Consider the following 26,601-nt stretch of genomic DNA (forward strand, 5'->3'; position numbering starts at 1 on the left):
GCCAAGCCATAGGTACACCAAATGGCAAAGCCTTCTGTTTACCTTTCAGCCATCCTCTTAAATATACAGAACAATTAGTGCATACTATATGAGGAGCCCACGTCTTATCCTGATCACCAATTCTACATTGAAAGTACAAATGATATGTTTTTATAATTAAAGAATGTTTTTTTCTATTTGATTTTACGGTAAACTCACCACATGCATAACAAAAGGCATCCACACAATTTATACAATTTCAGGGTATCATAATACCCTGAAATTGTATAAATGAGTGCAGTGAAAAAATTGTATAAATTGTTAACAGTGAGTGCAGTGTCATAACACTGCACTTACTGTTAACCAACTTAAGACAGCAATAAGATTGAATAAAATTAATTCATTCCTAAATTCAGTCCTTAATACAAACTACACAGCTATGTTTTCAGCTACATGTTTTGACCTGCACAGACATGATTAATCTTGTCCACGAGGGCTCACTCTTCAGTATTAGGTATGATGTCATGTGACTATGATATGATTTAATTCTTTATCTAGTATTGTTTATTTATAACTTATAAATTACGTTAATAAAGTTAAACAATAAAAAATGAGCAATACAATATGGGAGCTTAAAATGCTAACTATACGTTGAAAAATGAAAAGGTCCTTTAATTAAAATTTAAACATTTTTCAAAAATGGTGGGTGATAGAAAGATTCTGAGTTCATATTCGTTTTCAGCATCAAAAAAACAGATTAAAATCATGTATCGTATGTTAAGAAACAAAAATTATGTTTATCAGTGTTATCAAACAAATTCTTCACTTAAAAATTTGTTTACTTAAGTTATCAGGAAAAACCTTATCATGCAATTCAGTGTGCTTTTCTCTCTAATATTAAAAAATATATACAAAAATACTGTTTTTAGCTGTAAGGTTGAGGATACAAAAAAATACAAATGGGTCGTACTAAGAATCTTCATATTTTAAAACTGATTAAACATAATTATAAAAGATTAATAACTGTCTGTTTATAAGCCATCTCTCTAGAATAACTCAACAAATTTTAATGAAATTCAGCACAGAGAATTTCAAAAATATCCCATGGGAAGCCATTGCTCTTGTGTATGGTGTTTTTTTTTGTAATTTCTTTACTTGTATGTTATTCCAGTAAAAAATTAATAACATTTAATCTCCCTCCTTCATCTAATAATGTATTACTTATTGTATTACTTTTAGAGAATGTAATTAAAATTAAATATATTGCAGTTCCACATAATTATTAGTTTTATGCAGCTTAGTTATCAACTGTGTGTTCATTGCATCTGCTGAAGCCAAGAGCATCTGCTTTAAAAAAATGTGCTGATGAATTTACACTTTTATCACTTTTGTAAGCAAGCATGGATAAGTAATTTAATTAAAAAGTAAAATAAAAAAAAGAAACTAGATACATAAAATAGAACATTTGCACACAATAGTACAATATACATATACTTAAATAAACATTGAACTATACTACTGAGAAAAATCACTTGCACACATATACACAAAGTTGGAAAAAAGTTTTCTTAACATAAATATTCATGAACAGTACACCCTTGTGTATCTACAATACCCCTGCTATATTTATATTGTTCATTAGGTATCATAATCAAACGCTTGTATCTAAAATTACATGAGTCACCTGTCACTCATAAATATGGTACAGACATTTTCAGAATCTCATAATAGGTTTTCAAGGATAAATGAGAAGTTAACTGACTGAAATGCAAGTAATATTCAGAATTAAATGTGACATCTTCATTCTGTTCATCAAAGGTTACAGAACAAACATTGTTACTCAACTCTGAGTAGTATTGTTTGTATTTCAGATACTTTACATTCAACACACTTGTAACAAGACTACGGAACAGTATAAAACAATAATGTACCCCTTTCTGTTGGGAAAATATTACATATATTCCTTCTATGCAACAGGGTAATTGGTCTGTTCAGTTAGACCAACATAACTGATTTGGTATTCAAAAAATATTTTTATTAATTAACTAAATTAAGTGGTTTTTTTTTTATAAACATAAAACAACTAACTGAAACTTTATATTGTAGAATGTGCTTGTATAAGTATTTATACAAGAAAAAGTATCAGACATCACAAATTAAAAAAAATAATATTTTCTATTATCACAAACAACTGTTGATTTTTGTTTGAGTTGAAGCATATTGTACCTAGAAAGTAACTTCTAGATACTAAACTGATAAATAGTTATATACTAAAATATTTTGTATTTATTAGATCTTCATATAAAGTATATTTATTCTTAAAATAAATTAATAAAAATATTAAACTAAATAAATACATTAGATAAATTTTAATTCTGATTCATCAAAATATAAAATGTGTAGCATATTTTAATCAAAAGAAAGAGAGAAATTTATATTTCTAGTTTATACCATTCTAAAAGTGTTTATAAGTTTATTTTCTAGTTTCACGTATATAATACACAATCATTACAAATAAATGTAAAAGTGTGAGATGAATTATACAATACTAAATATTATTGTTCCAGAAAAAATTATTTAAAATGGTAAATGCCCTTTAATTTTGTTAAGTTGCTTATGAAGATGTAGGTGATACTTTACTGTCCTAACTGCAGTAAGCCCTCATTGAGAGCTTTTCAACGATGTATCATAAATGATACTTATTTTCATTGGTTCCATTTATAGACAAATAAAACTGTAATTAATGAAAAATTTGAATATTACAAGGGGAAGAAGCACATTGGTTCGAATCCGAATTCATCTCCTTTTTTTTTTAATTTAAATATATTGATTTATTAATAATTATTAACCTCTGATTGTAAAAAACATTTACAATAAATAATAATTCAATAATAACAATAAAAAAATATGTAAAAATATCAGAAGTTATTAATGAAATAAAATTTTTATGTACTTTTCATTTAAAAATAAATGTGTATATGTAATTTAATAGGAGTAAAGGAAGTCATGTGATGTCCACATCAGATTTTTTTAATTCACATGAACACATGTAATTCATAGAATTACAAATGGAAATAAAAAAAATTCTTGCACACTTCTGCGCAAGAAAACTGACTTTTCATTATTTTACTTATTTTAATATTCTTTGAATAATTTTTCAGTACAATTCTTTGTGTAAGAAATATACAAAACATGAATTAAATGAGAAAACTAAAGGAGGTATAATTTTTTTAAATTGAATACTACAATAGATTTTCTATTTATAAGAAAATTAAATTATTGTAAGCATAATTTGATTAAATAATTAAAAACAATGAGTAGAACCTCAACATAAACATCACATTTAAACTTATTTACCACTGTCATTACCATGTAATTCTAAGGGAATGGTATTTTCAAATATAAAGAAAATTAATTTTCACCATGTGACTGAAAGTAAAAATGCTTAAATACTGTAAAATCAAAATTTAAAATTGATTTGATAATCACTTAGAAAATGAAGCTTAATGGAATTGTGAACTCTGACATTTTTACGAGAAATAAAACAGATTCTGAAATTAAATTAAATTACAAAAACAATGTAATATAATTTTTGAATTTGATTAATAGTTTACATTTTATTTATTACTTTGTTTCTTTAAAAAATTAGACAACTTTTAATGGTTTTTGACTTTCAGAATAAAAATAGTTTTTTTTTTATTTTTTTTTTTAATTCTACCTTTAAAGGGAAGATCTTGTTAAAATTCCTAAAAAAAATTTAAGTACAACGCTCACATTTATAATTTTCAAGGACTTTCTTCATTTCATTAAGTGGATAGAAAGTACATGAAGTTTGATCATTACTTCAATTAGTTCGGCTGAAGATTGTTTATTTACTAACCTATGTATTTACTTTAATTGGCAGCCACCTAGTTATTAGTATATTATTATTATTATTATATTATTAATATATTATGGTCTAAAAAAATGAATTGCAAAGCAAACAAAGAATCAATAAAAATTAAAAATTAAATTATTAAATAAAATACAGCGAAATCAACAAAAAATAAGAATTACAAGCTCTCTCAAAAAAAAAAAGAAATACAATGAAAAAAATCAATAACAAATAAAATAAGATACTTACCTCATATGATAACTTCCCATCATTTCCATATTTTTCAAAAATATATTCCAAAAATATATTTGAATTTGGTAAAGTAATTGCATCATTTTTCTGTTCAGTATTTTGCTGTTCTGTTGATGATAAAGTAACAGAATTAAAATTATAAATAAAAATAAGAATCAGTAATTTCATTTTGTAACAATCTGTGTTCATTCAATAACACATTAAAAATACAATAATAATTAAAATCACATTAAACATAAAAATATACTAAACTATATAGTACGAAATTGATTAGCCCTGCTACTGTATTATAATAATCTTAAAACTTGATAAAATATAAATTATTAGTTTTACTTATTTCACTCAGGATTACACTCAACAACATGTGATAACTAACATAACTGTACCAGACTGAACTGAACTGCATGTAATGTTTATTACTGAATCAAGTATCAAATAGCATAACAGTGAGTTAACTGATTCCCCTTCTAGCTAGCTTCATATAAAGTACTTGTTGATTTGAGTTCATTAAATAAATACTCTTGTTTTCTAACTGATAATAATGTTATCACACACTACTGTAGGAAGGTTTAAATTAACTTTATTAATAAGTACCCCTCAACCGGTGATAATAACATAAAATTTATACCACAGAAATAATAGAAATATTTTTACATTAAACAACAAATAACTTACTAATTTTTATTTATTTTATACGGAAAGAATTTGTTAATCTGGGAAATTTATATAAAGATTAAACAATCTAGGTTAGGTTTGGAATCGAATGAAACACAAAATAGTCCTATCAAACTTGCCATAGTTTTCTAACTATCTGTATAAAGAGATTCATTTGATTTGTCTGACTGATTTCATGTAATAAATGTTTAACAAAGTCATTTAAAATACCAGAATACATACCAATACATTAATGCAATGATAATATTACACAGATTATACCATTCCATCCGCAAACATAAGAATATTTATTTTACATCGATTAAAAATCACACATAATGTAAACTATTTGTTAATAAAAAAGATATTAAATTAAATAAATTCATTAAAAAACAGTTACTAATTATTCAGTTAATCTGTTGTCACTTGAATGGTTGTAAATTAACATCTCTTTTCCATTTCTTTCAAATTAATATGTACAATACTTGTATGTCTTCTTAACATCTGAATGTCTATCTCCAAACATTGAAAAAACCTTTGCAAATGAATTAAAGAAACTAGACTTCACAAAATACAAACTTTAAAATACCACAAAGCCACAAAATAAGAAAGTAAACGCAAAATGAAATTTACAAACACACTTAATGAATAAATGTACAAGATCAAATATATTTTTACACATACTAACAGATAACTATTTTAAAATAAGCATTATTAAACATAGCAATATGCAACACTAATTAGGAAATAAATTCATGACAGTTCTGAAAAGATCTTCTGGATGCGTAAAACTACATCCATTTTTTAGAAAATGAATCCCATTAAATTTATTTTACTCTTTTTTAGTATAAAGGAAAGAAAACATCTCAACACATATTACATTTTGTAATTAACCATTAAAAAAAAAATCATAATATATAAAACTTTATATACATTACACTATTATGTATTATATTATGCTTTATACATTATTTTACTTGGGACAAATCAAAAATGAATGTGAAGCTTATAATAAAATTTCATCTGACTTTGGTATACCTGGTTTTTTAACTCAAGAATTAAAACTTTCAAGTAACATTTATTCTAATTAATTCAGCAAATTGTATTCTAGCAGAAGAATATAAGAATTTATAAAATTAATCTTTTTCAACTTATTGCTTGTGTTTCTTTTTCTTGTTTAGAACTTCACAGGAATTTTGCAGTTAGAAAATTTTTTTCTTGTAATTAATATGTAATTAAAAACATGATTTAAATAATATTAAAATTATAGATAGTTATGTTTATCTCCTACTCAGTAACTAATAAAGAAAGAACTATTCTGTTATACAAAAATTTGTTACAAAATGAAACTATTGTTTTTGATAGTATAAACAGAATAAACATTTTTAAATATAAATTTGAATAAAATTAAATTTATTACTTCCCTAACCCAATAATCATATTCAAATTTTACTTATTCATTAGTTATCTGTTTTTGCTTTTTATTATGTTAGCTATTTAATTTTATTACTTCTAAGTAAGAGATTTAAATTCATTACTACAAACATTTAATATTTGCATGTTTTCAGTACTTAAAAGAATGTGTTTATTTCATTAATTAAATAAATAAATTAATCTTTATTCTGATCAGAACATAAAAAAATACATTATATAGATCACGTCAATATAAGATAAATTATAAATATAAAAACAAGTTATAAGATAAAAAATAGATGCGTTTAAAGTCTACATTAATCATTTAAATATTAACACATGAAATAATGGTAAGAAATAATTAAATAAAAAACATTACTACAAAATAATTTACAGTTTGGAAGCCGCTATTAAAAATTATTTTAAGCACATATTAAGTTCATGTTGAATGAAATGCAGATAAATTCTTTTTTTATTAAATTAGTATTATTTAAAATTATCCACACTGCAATGTTGTTTTTGTAAAAGAAAATACTTTAATTGTATTTTAAATAAACTGTTAGGACAATTTTTCAGACAGTTTGGCAGTTTATTAAAAATGGCAATTGAATCGTGATAAATAAGGTGAAATATTTCTTCACCTTTCTCTTAAGCTGAAATATTGTGTTCAGCTATGCGAAAACAGTGTAATTGGTCATTTTCTACATTTAATTAAAAAAATTCCAATTACACTGATATTGTGTAATCAATTCATCATCGACGATCTGATAAGGCAGTGATCTCTGTAAAAGCACTAAACATGGAGGAAAAACAGAACCAGTACACAGAAAAAAATTCATTTTATAAATAATTTATTTTACGTCTTGTCATTTGGCAAAAGAAATTCGATGCTATTTTTCATTTCATTCTTTTAAAATAGCATTTACTTGTACATTTGCAAAAAAAAAAATTTAAATCAATAATCAAAGGTTTTGAAGTTCAAATTCTAGTAAATGTTAGTTCCTTTTATTTGAATTTGAATACTAGTTAGTGGTTACTGTTGTACTTCGGTGATTGGAATTGCATTAACCACACGTCTCAGGAATGGTTGGCCTGAGTCTGTACAGGAGTAAACTTCATTTACATGACTTACTTATCCTCAACTCATTGGACCATGAAGTGGGTTGCTTATTGTTCACCAGTTGAACAGATTGCAATATACACATTAGGAAAATAAAATCAATAAATTTAACAGAAAAAAAAGTAAGTTTAACCTAATTTATAACTACTGAACGAGTCATCAGAAAATGGTAAAATCTTGTGTTTATTCCGGGCAATGTAATAAAATAACAATCAATAAATACGGTTTCGTTAACGCGATCAATTAAGAAAGGCATTTCTTTCCCAATATTTTGACATTCAGACTGACATTAAAAAGTCGCTGGAAGAAATATATTAAAAAAATTTTGGATTTATTTTCTAAGAATGAACATTTTAATCTAGTCAGACATCTACAGATGATCTTGAAAAACGGATAATTATGTATGGGTGATTAAGTCGAAGGCGTCAGCATCGAAAATTCTTGAGCGACGCAATATCAGACTAGTGTATACCTACGTTCGATTTTCTTACCGCATATCCAATTATGATTATGCGGCAATTGCGCAAAACTACAACCACATGCACGCTGATATTTGTGGCAATTCCGTAACGCATCAGGTTTGATCGAGAGTTTTGACCTTGCTCTGTTACCCAAATATATAAAATAAAGTCTTACCTAACAGATTATGTAAATGTTAACTTTGTAAAAGTAATGCAAACAATAAAAAAGTATTCACTACAAGAGAATTAAAAAAAAAAAAGTGCAAAAAATCATAAGCCATTAAGGAATGCCGGGTAGGTCAAATAGACAACGATTATTCTATGCGGATCATCACTGTGCGCAGTTACCATGATACATACCCTTGCGACTAACGAAATGAAAAAATAAATGAATAAATTTTGTTACTTTTCATTTAATTTGGATAACAACTTGAATTTCTTAATACAATCAATTATTTTTTTTATGAATAAAATGATTTTCGTCAAGATATTTAGAACAGATAAATTAAAAAAAAAATTAATTGTTTGGTTGATTAATTTAATTTATATAAACCTATTTTTTATAATCATAAATAAATAACCTATCTATTCATTTTTTTTGTTTTTTAAATAATTTTGATTAAGATATTTCTTTTCAGAAAATAATACTTATACTCCAATATTTTAGCAGTGAATCTTTCAAAAATTTTGGTAACAAGATTACACAATAACTTTCCTTAACGCACTTTGTATCATTATTAGTATTACTTATCATACAATTAGAGATATTATAGTAATACTTCTATTCCCTAAGATAGTTAATCTTTCAAATGAATTGAAAACATTATTTAAATTAATCACTGATTAAATATTTAAAATATACTAATAGTGTTGACAGAACAAATATATAAAATGAAAGCTTGTAATTCACTTCTACCTTAAAACAAGTCACTATAAATCGCTCTCATTACTGAAAATTTGTAGAGGGGGAGGAGAGAAATACTACCCACCGGGTTGGTCTAGTGGTGAATGCGTCTTCCCAAATCAGCTGATTTGGAATTCGAGAGTTCCAGCGTTCAAGTCCTAGTAAAGCCAGCTATTTTTACACGGACTTGAATACTAGATCGTGGATACCGGTGTTCTTTGGTGGCTGGGTTTCAATTAACCACACATCTCAGGAATGGTCGAACTGAGAATGTACAAGACTACACTTCATTCACACTCATACATATCATCCTCTGAAGTATTATCTAAACGGTAGTTACCGGAGGCTAAACAGGAAAAGAAAGAAAGAAAGAGAGGAGAGAAATACTTATACATAGAAAGTTTCTAAATTTAAAATAAAATAAAAATGTACAATTAAGTTTTTTAAATTATAACTTTCTGAAGTGAGTACGAAATTAAAAACTAACACCAACAATTTACAGGCCTGACTTTTAAGTCGTATTAATGTACATTTTACTGCAACTAAAAAAAAAAAAAAAAAAAAAATCAAAATTTTATGAATAAATTTTTTATATCAAAATATTAGGATAATTTGTTTTGAAGTTTAATTACTAGGAATTATTTTCAAATCGGTATTTGAAAACTTTTTGAAGTTTTATTAAACTTAAAAAAAAATTTAGTTAAACAAAAATCAGTTGTTGATATTTTTAAAGCTTATTTTACTAAAAATATTATTGAATATTTGTTTTCAAATTTTTTTAAAATCTATACTCTCAACTCGCAATGTTCATGCAAACGCATACACATGCAAATTAATTGCTAAAATTAACAGGATAAAAAATAATATTCTAAATAACAGATTATGACAACAGTAATGAAGACACATTTATTACAAGTACTATGCAAACATTGTACTCTAATTTGTTGAACACAAAAAATGGACTTTAATTCTATTACGTATACAAAACTACATTTTTTTTTACATCTTATTAACTTTTATTGGATCTTAATTAAGTCTTTCAGGTAGATTTCATAAGAATGCTACCTATTGTAATGGGTACCATGATTCGACTTACGGAATAATTCGACAATCTTCGCGTTTCGCATCCTCCAGATCCCAAAACCACAGTCAGCTCAAAAGTTTATATAAGTGAAATTTTATATATATATATATATATATAATTTCCCTTTCTTGTGGACACGATAACTGCCGTAATTTTGCGCCAGTCACTTTCAAATTTTTCCTTAAAAATAACTCGTCCCAAAATCTAGGCGAGTACGTTAACGGCCAAAATCGGGCCATGGGGGTGAAAATGGGGGGGGACTTTTTCGAAAAAACAAAATATTGCTATAACTTTCTTATTAAGTAAAATATCGAATTTGTTTAAAGTTCCTACTATTCTTTGGATAAGGGCCTAAAACTTACGTAAGTAAAGTTTTTTTACATCACCGACCATTGGCCCAGGAGGTGGGAAAAATAGGGTTTTGAAAACCAAAAAAAATCAACCTCCCTCAGTAGGCACAATATCGAATCGGTTTAAAGTGGTGTTTGTACTCTAAACATTACCTAAAACTTTTGTCTGTAATAATTTTTGATATGACCAACCCTTACGGCAAGGGATGACCAAAAGAAAATATCGCTATAACTTTCTTATTAAGTAAAATATCGAATTCGCTTGTAGTTCCTACTATTCTTTGGATAAGGGCCTAAAACTTATCTAAGTAATTTTTTTTTATATTACCAACCATTGGCCTCAGGGGTGGAAAAAATGGTTCAAAGACAAACAAGAATCATACCTCCCTTAACAGGCACAGTATTGAATCTGTTTAAGGTGGTCGTTAGTTCTTTAGATATTACCTAAAACATTTGTCTGAAACAATTTTTGACAGAAATGTTGCTGGAATTGTAAGATGCTTGTCATAGCTGAACATGTGAAATGGTTTTTCACATACAACCATTGTCATTGAGTAAATTTGAAATTTTTTTTAACTAAGGTGGAAATCTTTTTTATCCCCTACTTAGCATCAGTGAAATCTACCTCTGCCTTCTGGACTGCCAAAAGGGATCTTTAATTTTTTTTAATGCTTATCTATATTTATTGATTATTAAAAATTAAATACTATACTTTCCCTGACATTGTAGTTTATAACGAATGGAAAATATTACTATCGGTCAAAAACGCCCTTTTCAAAATTTTTCTATTTCCGAGATCCTATCAGTCCTAAATCAGAATATTATTTATAGAAATTGATGAACATTTACAAAAAATTTCTCTTGCTTAGGTAGGAGTTAAATCCATGAGGCAAGCTGTTGATCAGAGCAACCATGTTGGTATTTCCCTGCAACTAATGGATGTTAAACAAAAACAGCATAATTAACAAAGCAAGTGATTATTAAAAGTTATACGGCACTGCAATACCGTTAAATAGTATAATGTAATAGCAAGGTTGCCTTGATAATTCCAAGATGAACAATTCCCGATTTGCTGCAAAATATCGACTGGACATAAAAACCATTAGTTGGTATCTTGTTCCAGCATGACAATATATCCAAATCCTCAAACAACTTTTAAGTAGATAACTACTAAGTAGTAAGTAACTTTTCAGTAGCAGAAAAGTAGGTGACAGCCAGAGTATGTCTTTAATTACATTGTATTGTATGTGATATACACAATCAATGCAGTACTTGTCAATTCAGAACGCAGTTTAAGCAGTTAATTGATACCATTTGACTTTTTGCATTTCTTAGTAACTGGTGAACAAGTAGTTGCCAAGTTGGTACTTGGCAAAATTAAAAAATACCTCCATTGAAAAAAAATTAAAAAATCTCACTTCTTTATTATAGCAGGATAGCTCTGCTTTCAAACATGTATTGCGTAAGAGGATGTACTTACCTAAATCTACATAAATGAACATGAACTTTTTCAAAAGAATATCTAAAACCAATTTGTGAACATACATCATGTTTAACATGTTTGCTAGCAGTAATTAAAATCAGCTATTCCCTAATCTCATATAGAACCCTGGCAGGTCAACACAATTGTACTTTCTAGTTAACGTGTGTACGTGCAAGGGTGCTTTTTTGTAAGAACTGAAAAATTATTCTGTACATTAAAACTTTGGTTGACAATTGAAAGTATACTAAACAGATTCCTATTGGACAAAAGTTTTGCAGACAATGTTTAATTCAGGGAATCTAAAACCTAGCTTATGATGAAATTTTCAATGAATTATTTATACACGATCAAACTTATCAACATCATTTCATCTTAAGCACAGTCAATGGCAGATGTTTAATGTCTAAAAAAATTACAGTGAAAAAAGTAAAAATGTTGTAGATAATCTATGAAAAAAATAATTATTAACTACTAGAAAAAGTATTTGTCAGACAGGCTGGAAAGATGAAGTTTTTTAAATTTACCTCATGCAAATTTTTCTTACGCGTGAAATGAGGTCATTATCGCCAGGAAAACAATTACTTTTTGAAACATCTTTAGCCAGAAAACTATGCAAACAAATTTCAAAGGCAACAACAAATACAAAAATTGTAATGCAAGGATAATAATAATTCAGATAAAAGTCTGACTAAGGATATTAAAAGTTTGTTATAAGGATCCTCTATTCAAAGCCGCATAATGTACACCAATAAAAAGAATGGTGAAGCAATCTGTTACAAGAACAAGTTGTTGGTGAAGCAATTTCAGCCATCATTAGAAGTGAGTTATTCAAAATAAGATTGTGTCTATACAAACCATTATTAATTTGTTATTACCTGACTGTGTCAGAGAGAATCACCCCACTTCACTCAAAACGTTCACCACCATTAGGCTAAATTAGAATGCCTTGGTAGTAAGTTAAGAATGCTTCATGGATGGGATCTAACATCAAAAGAACTATTCCGTCTGGTAGAGTACTAACCACTAAACCATAATCCCAGAGATTATAGAGCCTTAACAAGTTTCTGTAAAATTTAAATGTGTTCAAGCTGCACTGATTAGATGATCAATGGAAGACACCTGTCTGCATCTTTAGAACTGCCTCTTCTAATACAAGAGCTATAGGGATGACAAATTCGGTATATAAATATTTATTGCATGGGGAAAGTATTGAAATGTAGATAAACAATCCACTATACATGATAAAGACTTTAAACATTTAAGAGAATTCTTTCCATGTTTAATGATGCCAAACTTAAATAAAGTTTACTTATTGGGCCTGATATTATGAAAATGATTCACAACCCTGTTTTTAAAGGAAAACTCAAATAAAAATTGATGAATATTTTAAAGGTAACTTTGTGAAGGTGGTAAAAGGATTTTTGGCAAAAGGAAGGAATAAAATTAGAAAAGCCTAGTTCAAGAGTTTTTAAGTCCTATCGAGTAATGGGATGTTGAAGATTGCTAAAAGTATATTTTCTCCATTTGCAAATTGATTTCTTTCTGAGATTCCACCAAACCATTAGGACTGTGGAGAACCAATACAAAGGCCATTGATACCCAGCAATGATGAGTGACAGTAGTCACTAGTAAGTGACCACTAGTAAGTGGTTTGAAAAAAAAAGATTTGACTCTACATAAACAATAAGAATAAGTAGATCATATAGAGACAGATCATAACTTGGCAGACATTCACTTGTAGTCCAGGTAAATCATCAACAGCAGGTCTACACCACAGCTTGACCTCATCAATACTCTCAGGTCACCCATAACTCCTGTCCAGAGGCCAGTACCAGCCCTCGCACAATCTCATCTGATAGTATGTCATTATCCAAGTCTCTAATACGAAGGGAAGTAGTCTTGGTTTTCAGATGAATGCTACCCTCCTTTATCACCAAGGATATTGCCTGGTGGCCAGCGTCTGCAGTACCTTGCCCTCCTTCATATCAATGATCGCCATCATATTAATGGCCCCATCACACCTATCTGGTATTCCAACAATGTATTTCGGAATATCTTCTTTGGCCAATTTCTCTTGATCAATTCTGACAACTGTGAAACGGGCACCCCATTATCCAACACATCTGCAATCGAACAGGTAGTGGCGACCATAGTTTGGGTGGTTACCTCCAATGACAATCTCTTACCAATGCAGTATGCAGAATTCCTGAACATTTCTCTCAAGTCTTTGACCACAATATTAAGGTCTGCCTCCACTTCATGAAGTCCTCTTGACATTTTTGTCCATATTCTTTTTAGGATCTTTAGCAAGTCTCTCATATCTCGGGACTAATTCCTTAAATTCCAAAGGAATATCGTCCTCTTCCATAGAAGACTGTCTTGACTTCAGTTGTTTGGCCCCTTTCCTGCAGTTCGAGGCAGTTCTAGGGGTGGCCCCTCTACTTGTATATCCTCTGTAGCAGTACCAGCAATAGTCTTGATAGGTATCGCCTCTATTACCGCTTGCCATGAAGTTGTAGGCTCCATAGCAGTGTCCATCACTTTCTCTACAGTTTCCTCCACTGTGGTAGGCTGGACTGGAATTTTACTAGTTCAGAGATCTACATCTCATTCTGCGTTCTATAATACTCCACAAAGTATATTTTGGAAAAGAAACAGAAGGATTTGGCTGGGGGATGAAGGATAGGAGTTATAAGGAAGGAATAAATAAATTTTGGACTGAATAAAATAAATAAGCTGGATTAATAAATAAATAAACTGGACCAAAAAAAATTTGGCACTGAACCTGTTTTAATGAAATGATCGTCTCATGCAATAACAGACTGTCTTTGAGGTGGTGTGATATTTAGTCATGAATTGTCTCCGAATAGTAGTAGCAAATTTGGATTCATGAAATCATAAACAAAACTGATCACAGTCTGCACCAGTATACGACTCCATGATGACTGATGGAATTAACTCATTCACATGTGCCACCTATTGAGAATGTAGGAAACTAACAGTGTTAGGCAGGAATGAAACCTGAAGATATACTATTCAGTGATGTATCGAACAATTCTGTAAGTTACTTATTTTTTTTTAGTAATAGAGGTTATTTCCGTATAACTAAGTTAGAAATACTTAGTAATTTATTATTCTTATTACGAGGTCTGTTCAAGAAATACGTAGACTGTTTAAATTGCTTGGGTCCAGTTGGTTCCAGTCAAATCCGCTTGGCATCAACATGTTCGTACAGATCAGCTGATTACAACGCAGTTTTTTGATTGCAAATATCATTATTGGTTGTTTAGGTATGTGGTTGGTTGTTTGTGAAGTGTGTCTTTTTTTTTTTGTTTGGCGGATTTTAAAATGAGTGACTTGAACGAGCAAAGAGTTGCTGTGAAATTTTGTGTTAAACTCAGAAAATTTTCGAGTGAAACTTTTGATATGCTCAAAACGGCTTACAGCGATGTTGCTATGAAGCGTGCAACATGTTTTAAGTGGCATGGGCGTTTCAAAGATGGTTGTCAGTCGATTGAAGATGATGAGCGTTCTTCCATGTCAACTGACGACACACGTAAACAGAATCAACACCCTGGTTCGGGCACATTGATGTCTGACCATCAGACAGCATGTTGAAGAGTGTGGGACATCAGCTGGATCATGTTATGAGATTTTGACCGAAAAATTGAAGATGCACTGCGTTGCTGTGAAATTTGTACCCCGCCTGATGATAGATGACCAAAATGCCAAGAACTGCTTGAACGTTCAGAAGAAGATGAAAAGTTCTTGTTGAGGTTCATAACAGGTGATGAAACTTGAGTATATGGTTTATAAAATTGAAACAAAGGTTCAATTGTCCCAGTAGATGGATGAAACATCTCCCAGACAAAAAAAAGCTCCCCAAGTTTGATTCAATGTGAAGGTGATGTTGACAGTTTTGTTTGATGTCAGGGCATAGTCCACCACGAGTACCTCCCTCAAGGCTCCACAGTGAACCAGACTTACTACAATGAAGTTCTCAAACGTCTGCGGGACGCTATCCGGAGGAAAAGGCCAGAAATGTGGAAGAGTGGTGACTGGTTTTTTCATCATGACAACGCTCCAGCCCATTCAGCTCTCAGAACTTGTGAGTTTTTGGCCAAACACTCGATCATGTTCTTCCCCACCCACCCTACTCACCTGACCTGGCTCCTTGTGACTTCTTCTTGTTCCCCAAACTCAAAAGACCTTTGAAAGGAAGATTTGAGATGATTCCAGAGATTGTCGTAAATGCAACGAAGAAACTTGTCAAAAGAAGCGTTCCAGAACTGTTTCCAAATGTGGAAACACCATTGGGATAAGTGTGTGCACCAAGGAGAGTACTTTGAAGGGGACCCAGACAAGTAACTTCTAAATAGAATACATTTTGTTTATGATGTTAGCCTAGTATTTTTTGAACAGACCTCGTATACTTATTATTAAGGGACTATGTTTTAATTGCATCAATGATGTTAGCATGACAGACAGCAAGTGTATGTTGTAATCATGATTAATGTACAAATGAAATGTATACACTAGTTTTCACATTTGTTTATGAAAGTTATAACAAATGCATTATTGAAATTTATTTCTCTATATTTTAGTTTATAGTGGTAATAATAATAATAAAAGTGGTCTGCCAAAAAGTTTTTGATGTACATAATGTATGAAAGTAAACTAATATTAATTTTTATGTAGTATTGAATGTAAAAATTAAAAAGATGAAGGAAATTCTGAGCCTAGTACAGTACTCCATTGATATTATACAATGATGTGAGCAGCAATACTTCAGATTTTATATTTTCAAAGTACTAACACTTTATTATTATAGGTATGAAACCAAATATTGTATCAAATTAAGATGCACATCTCTACACAAACTTTAATCTCAAAGAAAATGGTTACTGGTATAAGATAAACATAAGACTATTTTTATTTTTTTTGATGAAATTAAAAAAAAACTATTTTATACTCATGTAACTGTCCTAAAGTCTGTATATCTGTTTTCTTTAAAAATAATTTCTAATTGTAATAACTTGATTAATTATAAACGAACAAGTGTATGTGGCTATCACTAATGTATTAAAACAGAGTAAATACTTACTTTACTGTTTTCACTTCATTTTCCTTAATTAGTAACTGAATATAACAACCATATTTATCTTTGGCTAATTTCATCAGTTTCCTTAGGAATTTCTTACACCACCTCTCATCCATTCTTTGTAATTCTCTAGACTCTTGTACTGGCCACAATTCATAACCCATTTTATTATTACTCATTTTCTCCTTGCTATAATAAAGAGTATAAAATAAAGTATCAAAAAAAAAAAAAATACAAGAAAGTTCTAAGCCTGACAAAGTAAACACAAAATTATTCAGAAATTTGTATTATTTTTCAACATTGTCACCATCCAATTTTGTACATTTAGACCAATAACTTATAACATCAGTAAAATATGATGTCTAATTCAGAAAAATAAGCAGTTGTCTCAGTTTTGACCAATCATTTGAAATGAATCTTCACCAGTGAGCCAAATCTTCAGATTCTGGAAAAGGAAGTAATCACTGGAAGACAAATCCAAGGAATGTGGCACATGTGTTAGAACTTTGAAGCATAGGTCATAGAGTTTTGCAGCAACAATCAAGATATGCATTATCACAATGAAAGATCACTTTCTTTTTGACAAAATGTGGATGTTTAATCTGATCAATACCCTTCAATCAGTCGAGTAGTATAGCATAATGTTCCCCTGTGGTGATACTGCATTTTCCAAGTTGGTTATGAGCACCACACCATGAGACTCTTAAATAACTATAGCCACAACTTTTCCTTAAACTGCAACCACTTTTACTCTGGCGCATTTTCACCTGCTCCTATTTGGTCTCCGACATATAATGATGAATCTATGTTTCATCTATTACAATAAAATGTTGAAAAAATGCAGTAGAATCAATTTAAATAACACTCTTGGGAAGTCTTCGGTCTAATGTATTTTTGGCCGACTGTTAATAAATGTGGCAGCCTTCGAACAGAAAGCTTTTTCATAGCTAAAACATCAAGATGTTTACAAATGTATGCAAGCTTGCATACCTCTTCAGTCTGTTTATTTATATGACATTGTGGATGTTTTGTGCATTCTGAGCATTCATCATCTTGAAAAAATGTATGATTACATTTAACTTAAGCAGTCCACTTTTCTACAACTGAAAATGAAAGGGAAAATCCTTTAAAGTGTAATCTAACTATTTTTGTATGTGTTGTAGGTTAAACCTTTTAAATCAAAGAATTTTATCACGGTTTAAACTTTAATTTTATGCATTTTTCAGGAAATGTCAAAACTTGTTTGCTTTACTCAATTGCCACAAATAAGCAGCTAAACGAATGTATCTGAAGCAGTACACCACCTAAAGGCTCAAACTTTACAAATATCACAATCATTAGGTCATACTTGCACTAAAGGGTATACTTGTCAGGTCTAGGGTCTATACGACCCTAGTAAAAAAAAGCCTACTGTTGTTATAGATACTAAACTCCTAAACTTTTACCTAAATAAAACTTCATTGAACTATGACTGATTAGCCTGTTTGATTTTGTCCAATAGTTTATCATTCATACTGAATGGTTTAATGATTCAATCAAATACTTTCCACTTCACTTAATTCTGGACAAGAGTGTTCATTCAGAAAACCTTTGTGTGATCTTGGGTGGGTCTTAAAATTCTTGGTAAGCAGCTTCTGATATAGCACATATTTAGCCTAAACATAAAATCATTTATTATTAAGGTAAAAAAAATGTTTCTATCCCTCTGGAAGGTACATGTTGTACTGCAGTTCCTTAGTAAATAGATTATACTATCTCATCAATCCTTTACCTTAAAAATGCCTTCCTCTTTACCACACTAGGTTTCGTGGATATAGTTCGGGTCATGTAGGATTCATTCCAAGGATGCAGTCCTACCTACTCAGCGTCTACACACGAATCAGTTTTGTGGGTTATGGCGACCTGTTCAGATGTTAATCTGTTCTGTGAAGAAAGCTTGGGGTCAAGGTTAAAGTTAAGAGTTAGAATTAAAGTTAAGGTTAGTGTATTGTGGAGAGAACAAACCTAAATAGTAACCTAACCTTAATAGTCAGACTCGAAGTCAGGCCACTGAAGATAACAGAAGGTGTTCTTCATAATGTGTGACACATGACTAACAGCATGGTACATGTGGTACAATCTCTCTTTGTAGTGACATTTCTGTTTAGATATAAATTTAGCCAACTTTCGTACGAGAACATACAGTCAACTTCACATAAGTCTAACCTTAACTCTAACCTAAAGCCCCAACCTCTTTCCACAGATTAGCAACTGAACTGGTCACCACAATTCACAAAACTATTGCTAATTGAATTGACTGGAGTACTGATAATGCAGCATGGACTGACATGGCACAGGTTACCTGCTGTCCAAACATCTAAATTTTGTGTTTTTCTGATCCTAAGCATCTATTAATATATTAGGTAATTATTTAGTTGAGGTGCTTCACCCCGAAATCATAAAAAACATATCAAATCATTGTAAAATCTTTTGGAATGTATTTTATGATGGAAATAGTGTCAGAAAAGTAAATATTTGAATATTAATACACTCGATAATGCAGATTCTCACCTTCGGATAATGTAGAATTTTTTCTTATTCACTACACTAATTTTATTATTTATAACTTATTCATTACATTTACATTGTTGTCTGCTATTCTCACACGGCATTTAAGTTATAGAATTTACAGCATTAGGTAAGTAAATAGAGTAAACTACAATCAATAAAAAAAAAATCTGCTGAACCTGAAATGTGTATGTAAAAATTGTGAATTTACATTTATTACACTTATTGAATTCTCTCAGTTGGTTGATAATGTGAAACAATTTTTTTACAATCATGACATTTTGCCAAAACACAATGTCCATTGTGTAATAACGAAATGAAGCTGAATGAAGATCGACACATTTTCTGTTGTAGAAAACGCCTTTGTGTACTCAACAAACATAAATATGAAAGTAAACAATGTATGACAATTAAGTAAGAAAAACTGAAGTAATTGCTCAGAATTACCAGGATCAAAAATAAAATGGATGAAAAAAGCAATCCATAACTACACACGTACATATTACAAAACAGTACCTTTAACTTCACTACTGTATAATTATAGTTCATAAATGTCAAGGGCATATGGCAGTGTTTATCATTTTCCATCAAATGTAGACTACACTATACTAATTACAATCAATTTTCATCTACTTCAACCATTAAAGCTTCATTTACAAATGAAGCAGCTCTCATCATTTTCATTCTTGTAACACTAACTGGAAGAGGTGGTAAATTAATTAGAGAATAATACATAAATTCTTTCTAGTTTGCTCTCACCTGTACTTCTAATAGTTTACACAAACTTATTTCACGTATGTCTAATGTCATATCAATTTTCTGTTACAAAGAAAAAAGTAATGAATGTAATAATAAGGATAAAAATAAATAAAAACAACAATAGCCAGATCTTTTGTATTTTTGTCATCTTATAGTTCAACATACTTTTCACCATCACAGTTTGCACTTAACAAAATTACAAGTTTTGATAACATCCCAGCAAAACATTATTTTCCACCAAACTTGCTCAATACCACACAAGTAAATTATTTCCTATAACTAATTTATTTCAATCACTTTTTGAACTAATGATCATTATTCTTACTTTACATAACATATTATGATTGTATAGTGTTTGTATTTACTTATTAAAATTCTTCTTTCTTTTATGCTTATTGTGCATTTATTACATCTATGTTCATGTATTTTCAAACACGAAAAAATCAAAATAATTTACTATTAACAGCCAGTTTATAAAATCAATTACGCTACAAGTAAATTATCATATGGTGCGTATGACTTTTGGAACAAAAATATCAGTAGCCTGCAGCATGTAACATTTAAGGATGTAATTGGTACTGTCGGCTTCCATGGCGCTAGTGGTAGCGTTTCGGCATTTCATCCGGAGGTCCCCGGGTTCGAATCCCGGTCAGGCATGGCATTTTCACACGCTATAAAAATTTTCATTCATCTCGTCCTCTGAAACAATACCTAAAGGCGGTCTTGGAGATTAAAAAAAAATATATTTATGTTATTAGAATTCAACAATAAATAACAAACTAAACTAATCTATAAAAATGAGGTACTAACAGCAAAATTTAAAACATGGCATGAATGATACGCTTAAATAAGTTTCTGCTAAGAAGGGGTTTTATACTGCTTACCTTGGTGCAACAATGAACGCATACTAATGTAGAAAATAAGTAGAAATAACAGGAGCTTACATTTAGACAGGATGACTAAAATTCTGCAAACAATTCCTTGAGTTTTCTCTTTAAACCACTCTTGAAAGGGTAAATCCTCGTAGTGGCTGGATTATCTAAGTTCCCTTATATCTAGCGATTCAATTATGATAAAACTGAACTGAAAATAACTTCAACCTATAAAAAAAAATTACTGCTCCTAATAAGGTTATTTAATAACCGCGCAGACAAGGAACAAAATACCTATTATATTGAACTTATTAGAATGAACTTCTAATCTATGGAACCAGTTCCATATTTTATAATTAATGAATATTTTGTGGTGGTCCTATGATTACGGCTTTTGTATGGTTTCTCTCAATCTATTCAGGCAAATGCTGAGGCGGTATGTTTGGTTGTCGGTGGAGAACCGTATCTATCCATCACTGACGTGATCTATGTGTTGCATTATTATATACCAATCAGAATAAAATATTTATCCATTTATTAATTAACTAGTTAATTAATTTTGTCTTTAGAACACTACTCAATTTATTAGATAGTTAAATAAATTTTTAGTAGCTATTAAATCTAGAGGTACGGCATAAAATCATTAGTGTTTGCTCACAGGAATGAATTTTGCTGTACGATTTTCAAACAAAAAACCAAGGGTAATGTTTAAAATTTTACAATATCGTAGCAAGATGGATGTAGGGTACAGTGTCTACAATAAAAATAAAAGCTTCTGTTGGAGAAGATCGAGAATGCATTACAGCCGAACCTGAAAAAGTTTACACTCATCTATCTCATAGCGCAGCAAAAGTAATCGTTGTACTTTAATTTATGCACGTTTAATTTATTACCGTTTTCATGTTTTCTTAATTGTATGTAATTCATTATTACGCAATTAGTAATAATAATCCAATAAATAAAGATTGTAAAAAAATAATTTTAATTATTTAAGGTCTATTCTTAATTAGAAAAAATTAACTACAGCTTGAATGCATATTGTATTCGTAATGACACTAAATTAGATGTACAATTATTATTGTAAATTCTTTTTTTGTTCAATATTTAGAATTATTAACTTATTTAATTTTTATTTATTATTTCTAATTTCCAAATTCATTTTTTTTGTAAGATTGTTTTCATTGTTGATTTTACTATTATTACTATTAGACTTTTACTTCCTTATACGAAATAAAGGAAGTATTGTGATCGTGAAAAATTTCGGTTTTCAGATTTCTACGGAATAATCCATTTTGACTAGTTTCGGCATGACGCTGTACGTACGTACGAATATATGTATCTCGCATAGCTCAAAAATGATTAGCCGTAGGATGTTGAAATTTTGGATTTAGGACTGCTGTAACATCTAGTTGTGCACCTCCCCTTTTGATTGCAATCGACAACCAAAAAAAAACCAAAAAGCCCAAAATCCAAAAAACTTTGATCTTGGACTTTTTCTTAACTCCAGTAACAAGCCCTCATTGAGAGCTTTTTAACGATATATCATAAGTGACACTTATTTTCTATGGTTCCAGAGTTATAGCCAAATAAAATTTTAATTAATGAAATATTTGGATCTTATAAAGGGAAGGGGCACATAGGTTCGAATCTGACTTCATCTCCTTTTTTAACTTTTTTATTAATTTAAATGTATTGATTTATTAATAGAGACCAGATTATATGCATTTGCATATGAAGCCTATTCTCACCGGTTATTACATATTTTCCTTAAAATCTAGTGATTATGCATATTTTCGCTATATTTACAATATTTTTCGTTAGGGTACCTTGTTTATAAATGAAATCTTACGTTGTAGCCGGCCAAATCTATTAGCTGCACGGCTCTCAGAGCGGACATAGCAGCCGCGGAACAGTACCTCTGACTGTTTACGTTTACAAAAGTAACAAAATGTTAAATGATTGTTAATTATCGAATTTATCGATATATTATTCAACTACTGCAGCAATTGTATGCTGATTTTGAAATATAAAAACTAAAAATTACTATTTTTTTATTATTTAAATTTGCATATTTTGACACTTTTCATGTATATTTTAAGCATTTTTCATGCAGATTTCAAGATTTTTATGTTGCATATAATCCGGTCTCTAATTATTAACATCTGATTTTAAACAAGTTTTACAGTAAATAATAATTCAATAATAACAATAAAAAAAAAAAATGAAAAAAAGAGAAGTTTTAGTGAAATAAAATTTTATCTTCTTTTCATTTAATTCAAAAATTTTTACAGAGGTTAATTATTAATGAATCAATATATTTAAATTTAAAAAAAAGGTTAAAAAAGAATGTATTTATATGAAGTCAGATTCAACCAAAGCGTGCATGCATACAAATTCGACATGTTCTCACTTACACCACATATCTAACTGAGTGATGTGAAACAAAATTAATATAAACTACTAAAAACTAAACTAATATAAAATTCTGATACAAACATCATAAAAAATGTGATGTAATGTGGTATCCACCACAATGCAATTTTGTTACTGTCCACTTTATTAAAGAATTGGAGGATTGTATTTCACTTTTAAATGAAATAAGTTTAAGTGCAGCAAAAAATGTGTATATGCAATTCAATAGATGTACAAGAAAGTTATTTAGTGTCCACATCAGATTTGTATTTATTTTTTTCTTATTCGGCATTGACTTCTAAGGGCATTAGCCATCATCAGGTTTTTTAAAATAGAATTTAAATAACCACCAGATTCGTCAGGTGTAACGATGTAAAGGGTCATTTACATTTTATTTAAAAACACAAAAATTACAAAACAATAAATATTTAAAAATATTTGTAAGAGACAGTAATAACACTTGCAGGTTGTTAAAGGGCCTGACACTTAAAACACAAAAAATAAACACATTAAAAATAAATAAAAAATTGGAAGTCTTGACAATATCATGGTAACTAAAAAAATCCATGTTTGTACAATAAACTACTTTGTATAAAAATGCAAACATAAGTTGTACTGACTAACAGACTTGTTAATAGTCCGCTAGCATGTAGATAAGCAACTGTCTTTTCTTCTTTATCATTTTCAAAATCAGCAGCAGTATTATTTCTTAGATCATGCCTCTTTCTGAGATCCTCGTATATAGTACTCTCTTAGAGTAGATGCTTGAATTTAAGCTATTTATCACATACACTTTAAATTGATTTTTCTTCGTCGGTTAACAAATATGAATGTGTAAGTTGTACGACCTATTCTGTATCTGGTCATCACCACTTGTTTTTGGCGAGTCAGTTTCACGTCGCTTTTCAATTTGAATGGAGAAGTATTAATCTCATTTAATTTCATACTTAGCCTTCTTCAATTATTACTCCATGTGTTTTTGATAGTGTTGGTTAGACGATTTTAACATCTGCCACTCAAATAGGAATTACATCCATAATATCAAAAACTGTTAACATTCTAGCAGCTTCGTCTGGGTTTTCGTTTCCTTGGACACCAGCATGACCCAGATCACTTCAGGGCATGCTGGAATATACAAATTCACATCACTGTCCTTGTCAATTTAAAACATACACAATTGACTGGATGTTTGCAATAAGAAATCCTTAATGTTCTTGTTCCGAATAGCAGTGTGCTTATCGAGTCAGAACATATGAACACTTCTCTTCACAGAAATGTTCTGTGTAGCGAAGAGTTTACTATATAGCAATGAGTTCTGCTCTACAAACACTTGCCATATCTGTGGCAGTTTCCATGGCTTCTCCATTATATATATGAAGAATCCAACATTGTGTTGGATAAATTTTTGTATAACCTTCATAGCTATTGATTGTTGATAAAAATTCCTGTTGGATGATCGCTAGTGATTTCTCTTTTATTTTTCCATAAGAGAGATCTAGTCTTGTACTTATCGCTGGTGAAAGTCAAGGTGGTTTGGTCAATCCCGATTTCGTTTCCTCTTTATTTGTAGTACGAAGATGTTTCTTTCTATAAATGTAAACAAAATTCTTATTTTGTTACTGCTATGGTTACCAGCTGTTTTTACTTAATATGCGTTGTTAAAGGTAGTATTTTTTTATATATAAAACGACACACATCACATTCTGTATTTTCATCAGGCTGATTCTTCAAAGATATGATTATCTTCTTCAGGTCTACTACCTCAGACCTCAGTGCAGAGTTGTCCTTCCGCAGAAGTGAGATCTCAGACGTGAGGAAATGAAGTTCAGCTTTTAGAGTGATAGATAAATCTGCAAGGCTTGACTTCAATACAGATGTGAACTCGTTCTTTAACAAGCCAGGTTCACCACTGCCAGATTTCCGCCAGAGTTCCCGGTGTCAGTTATATAGTCAGGTTAAAATTATTATAAAAGTACATGGTGTAAACCCATTTATCATTCTAAAATTCAGTACAAAAAAATTTGTTAAGATAAGAGCATTTTTTTTTCATAAAATAACTGCAGACTTCACATATACAAATTGCGAACCAGTTGATAAGATAAGCAGGATTCCAAACCCAGTACCAGAGATAATACAATACAGCATTATGCTCTCAAAATATAACCTTCTAGTTTAATAATTAATAGTTATTAATTATTAAACTAGAAGGTTTATTCTCATCAGTAACTTTTTTTTATAAAATAATACTTCAATAAAAAGGCAGTCGCGGGACTGGTCGACAGAAGTGAAAACTTCAAATAATGAATACCAATTAGTGGTTTATAATTATATTTGATTATATTACTATTTATAATTGTGCTAATTTTATTAAAACATATTTAAATGATTAATATAATGAATTGAAAAATATTAATAAGTTAGTACATCAAAAATATATTTTTTATAAAAATATAAATTGTAAATATAGAAATGCATTTTTGATGTACTCACTTTTTTATCCAGTATTCTTCACAAATATTATATGTTACACTTACACTGAATTTAAACAATTATTTTTTTTTTTTTATTATTATGAGTATATATTTATTATTTATTATTTAGAGCATATATATATATATATATATATATATATATATATATACACGCGCCTAAATTAGTTTCAAAGATTGACCAAAATCAGAAATTAAAAATTACTGCATCCACCAGTACCCCACTCTTAGCAAACGACTTCAAAAAACCATTACAAAAAGTAAAAAAAAAAAAAAAAAAAAAACGGACAACAAAATACACCAACAATTCTGTACTACCTTATTATTATACTAATAATAATAGTTGTTATAATAATAATTATTACTATTATAATCATAATGCCCTGAGATATATAATTCCCACGTCCGTAACATAACATCTACGTTCCACGTCCAGGGTGGCAACAGCTGTACATATGTGCAATACGTACAGCTGGCTTACGGGATTCCGAGTTTTTCCTCGGATTTGTGATCTTTTTTGACCTGTCTTCCACCTTCAGGTCACTATATTCGATTGGATTTTCTTGGCCACCTGCAGATCATGTACATTAAAAATGATTCGGAAAAGGACTTATACTACATTTAGAGTTGGCGATATGGCGGCCAGGATTTATATTATTGCAGGTGTAACGGAGACCCATCCGTTGTCTACAAAACCCCTGCGATGGCAAGCATGTAGCGAGGGTGCCCATGTATGTCGGTGCATGGGAGCCCTGAAAGCTTCAAGTGAGTAGGGGCCTGGAGTCAGTGCAGTCTCAGTGGACTGCGGACTCAGTGCAGTGACTGCACGGAACCGTATGCCCGGTTC

General features: G+C 29.9%; 1 protein-coding gene across 4 annotated transcripts in view; it reads right to left on the reverse strand.

The window, feature by feature from the left end:
* Positions 1–20,661, reverse strand: part of Zip71B (Zinc/iron regulated transporter-related protein 71B) — a 71,378-nt gene extending 50,717 nt beyond the window's left edge. For 3 of the 4 annotated variants that reach the window (XM_075358725.1, XM_075358727.1, XM_075358724.1), the window contains exon 1: positions 4,103–4,589. In XM_075358725.1, the coding sequence (XP_075214840.1) occupies positions 4,103–4,294 (192 nt within the window). In that variant the 5' untranslated portion in view covers positions 4,295–4,589. Of the gene's footprint in view, positions 1–4,102; positions 4,590–16,678; positions 16,865–19,981 lie in introns of those variants that run through there. The other variant, XM_075358726.1, reaches the window with a different exon arrangement.
* Between the last annotated feature and the right edge of the window lie 5,940 nt (positions 20,662–26,601).

Source organism: Lycorma delicatula, chromosome 2 (assembly GCF_047948215.1).
Source record: "Lycorma delicatula isolate Av1 chromosome 2, ASM4794821v1, whole genome shotgun sequence".
NCBI lineage: Eukaryota > Metazoa > Arthropoda > Insecta > Hemiptera > Fulgoridae > Lycorma > Lycorma delicatula.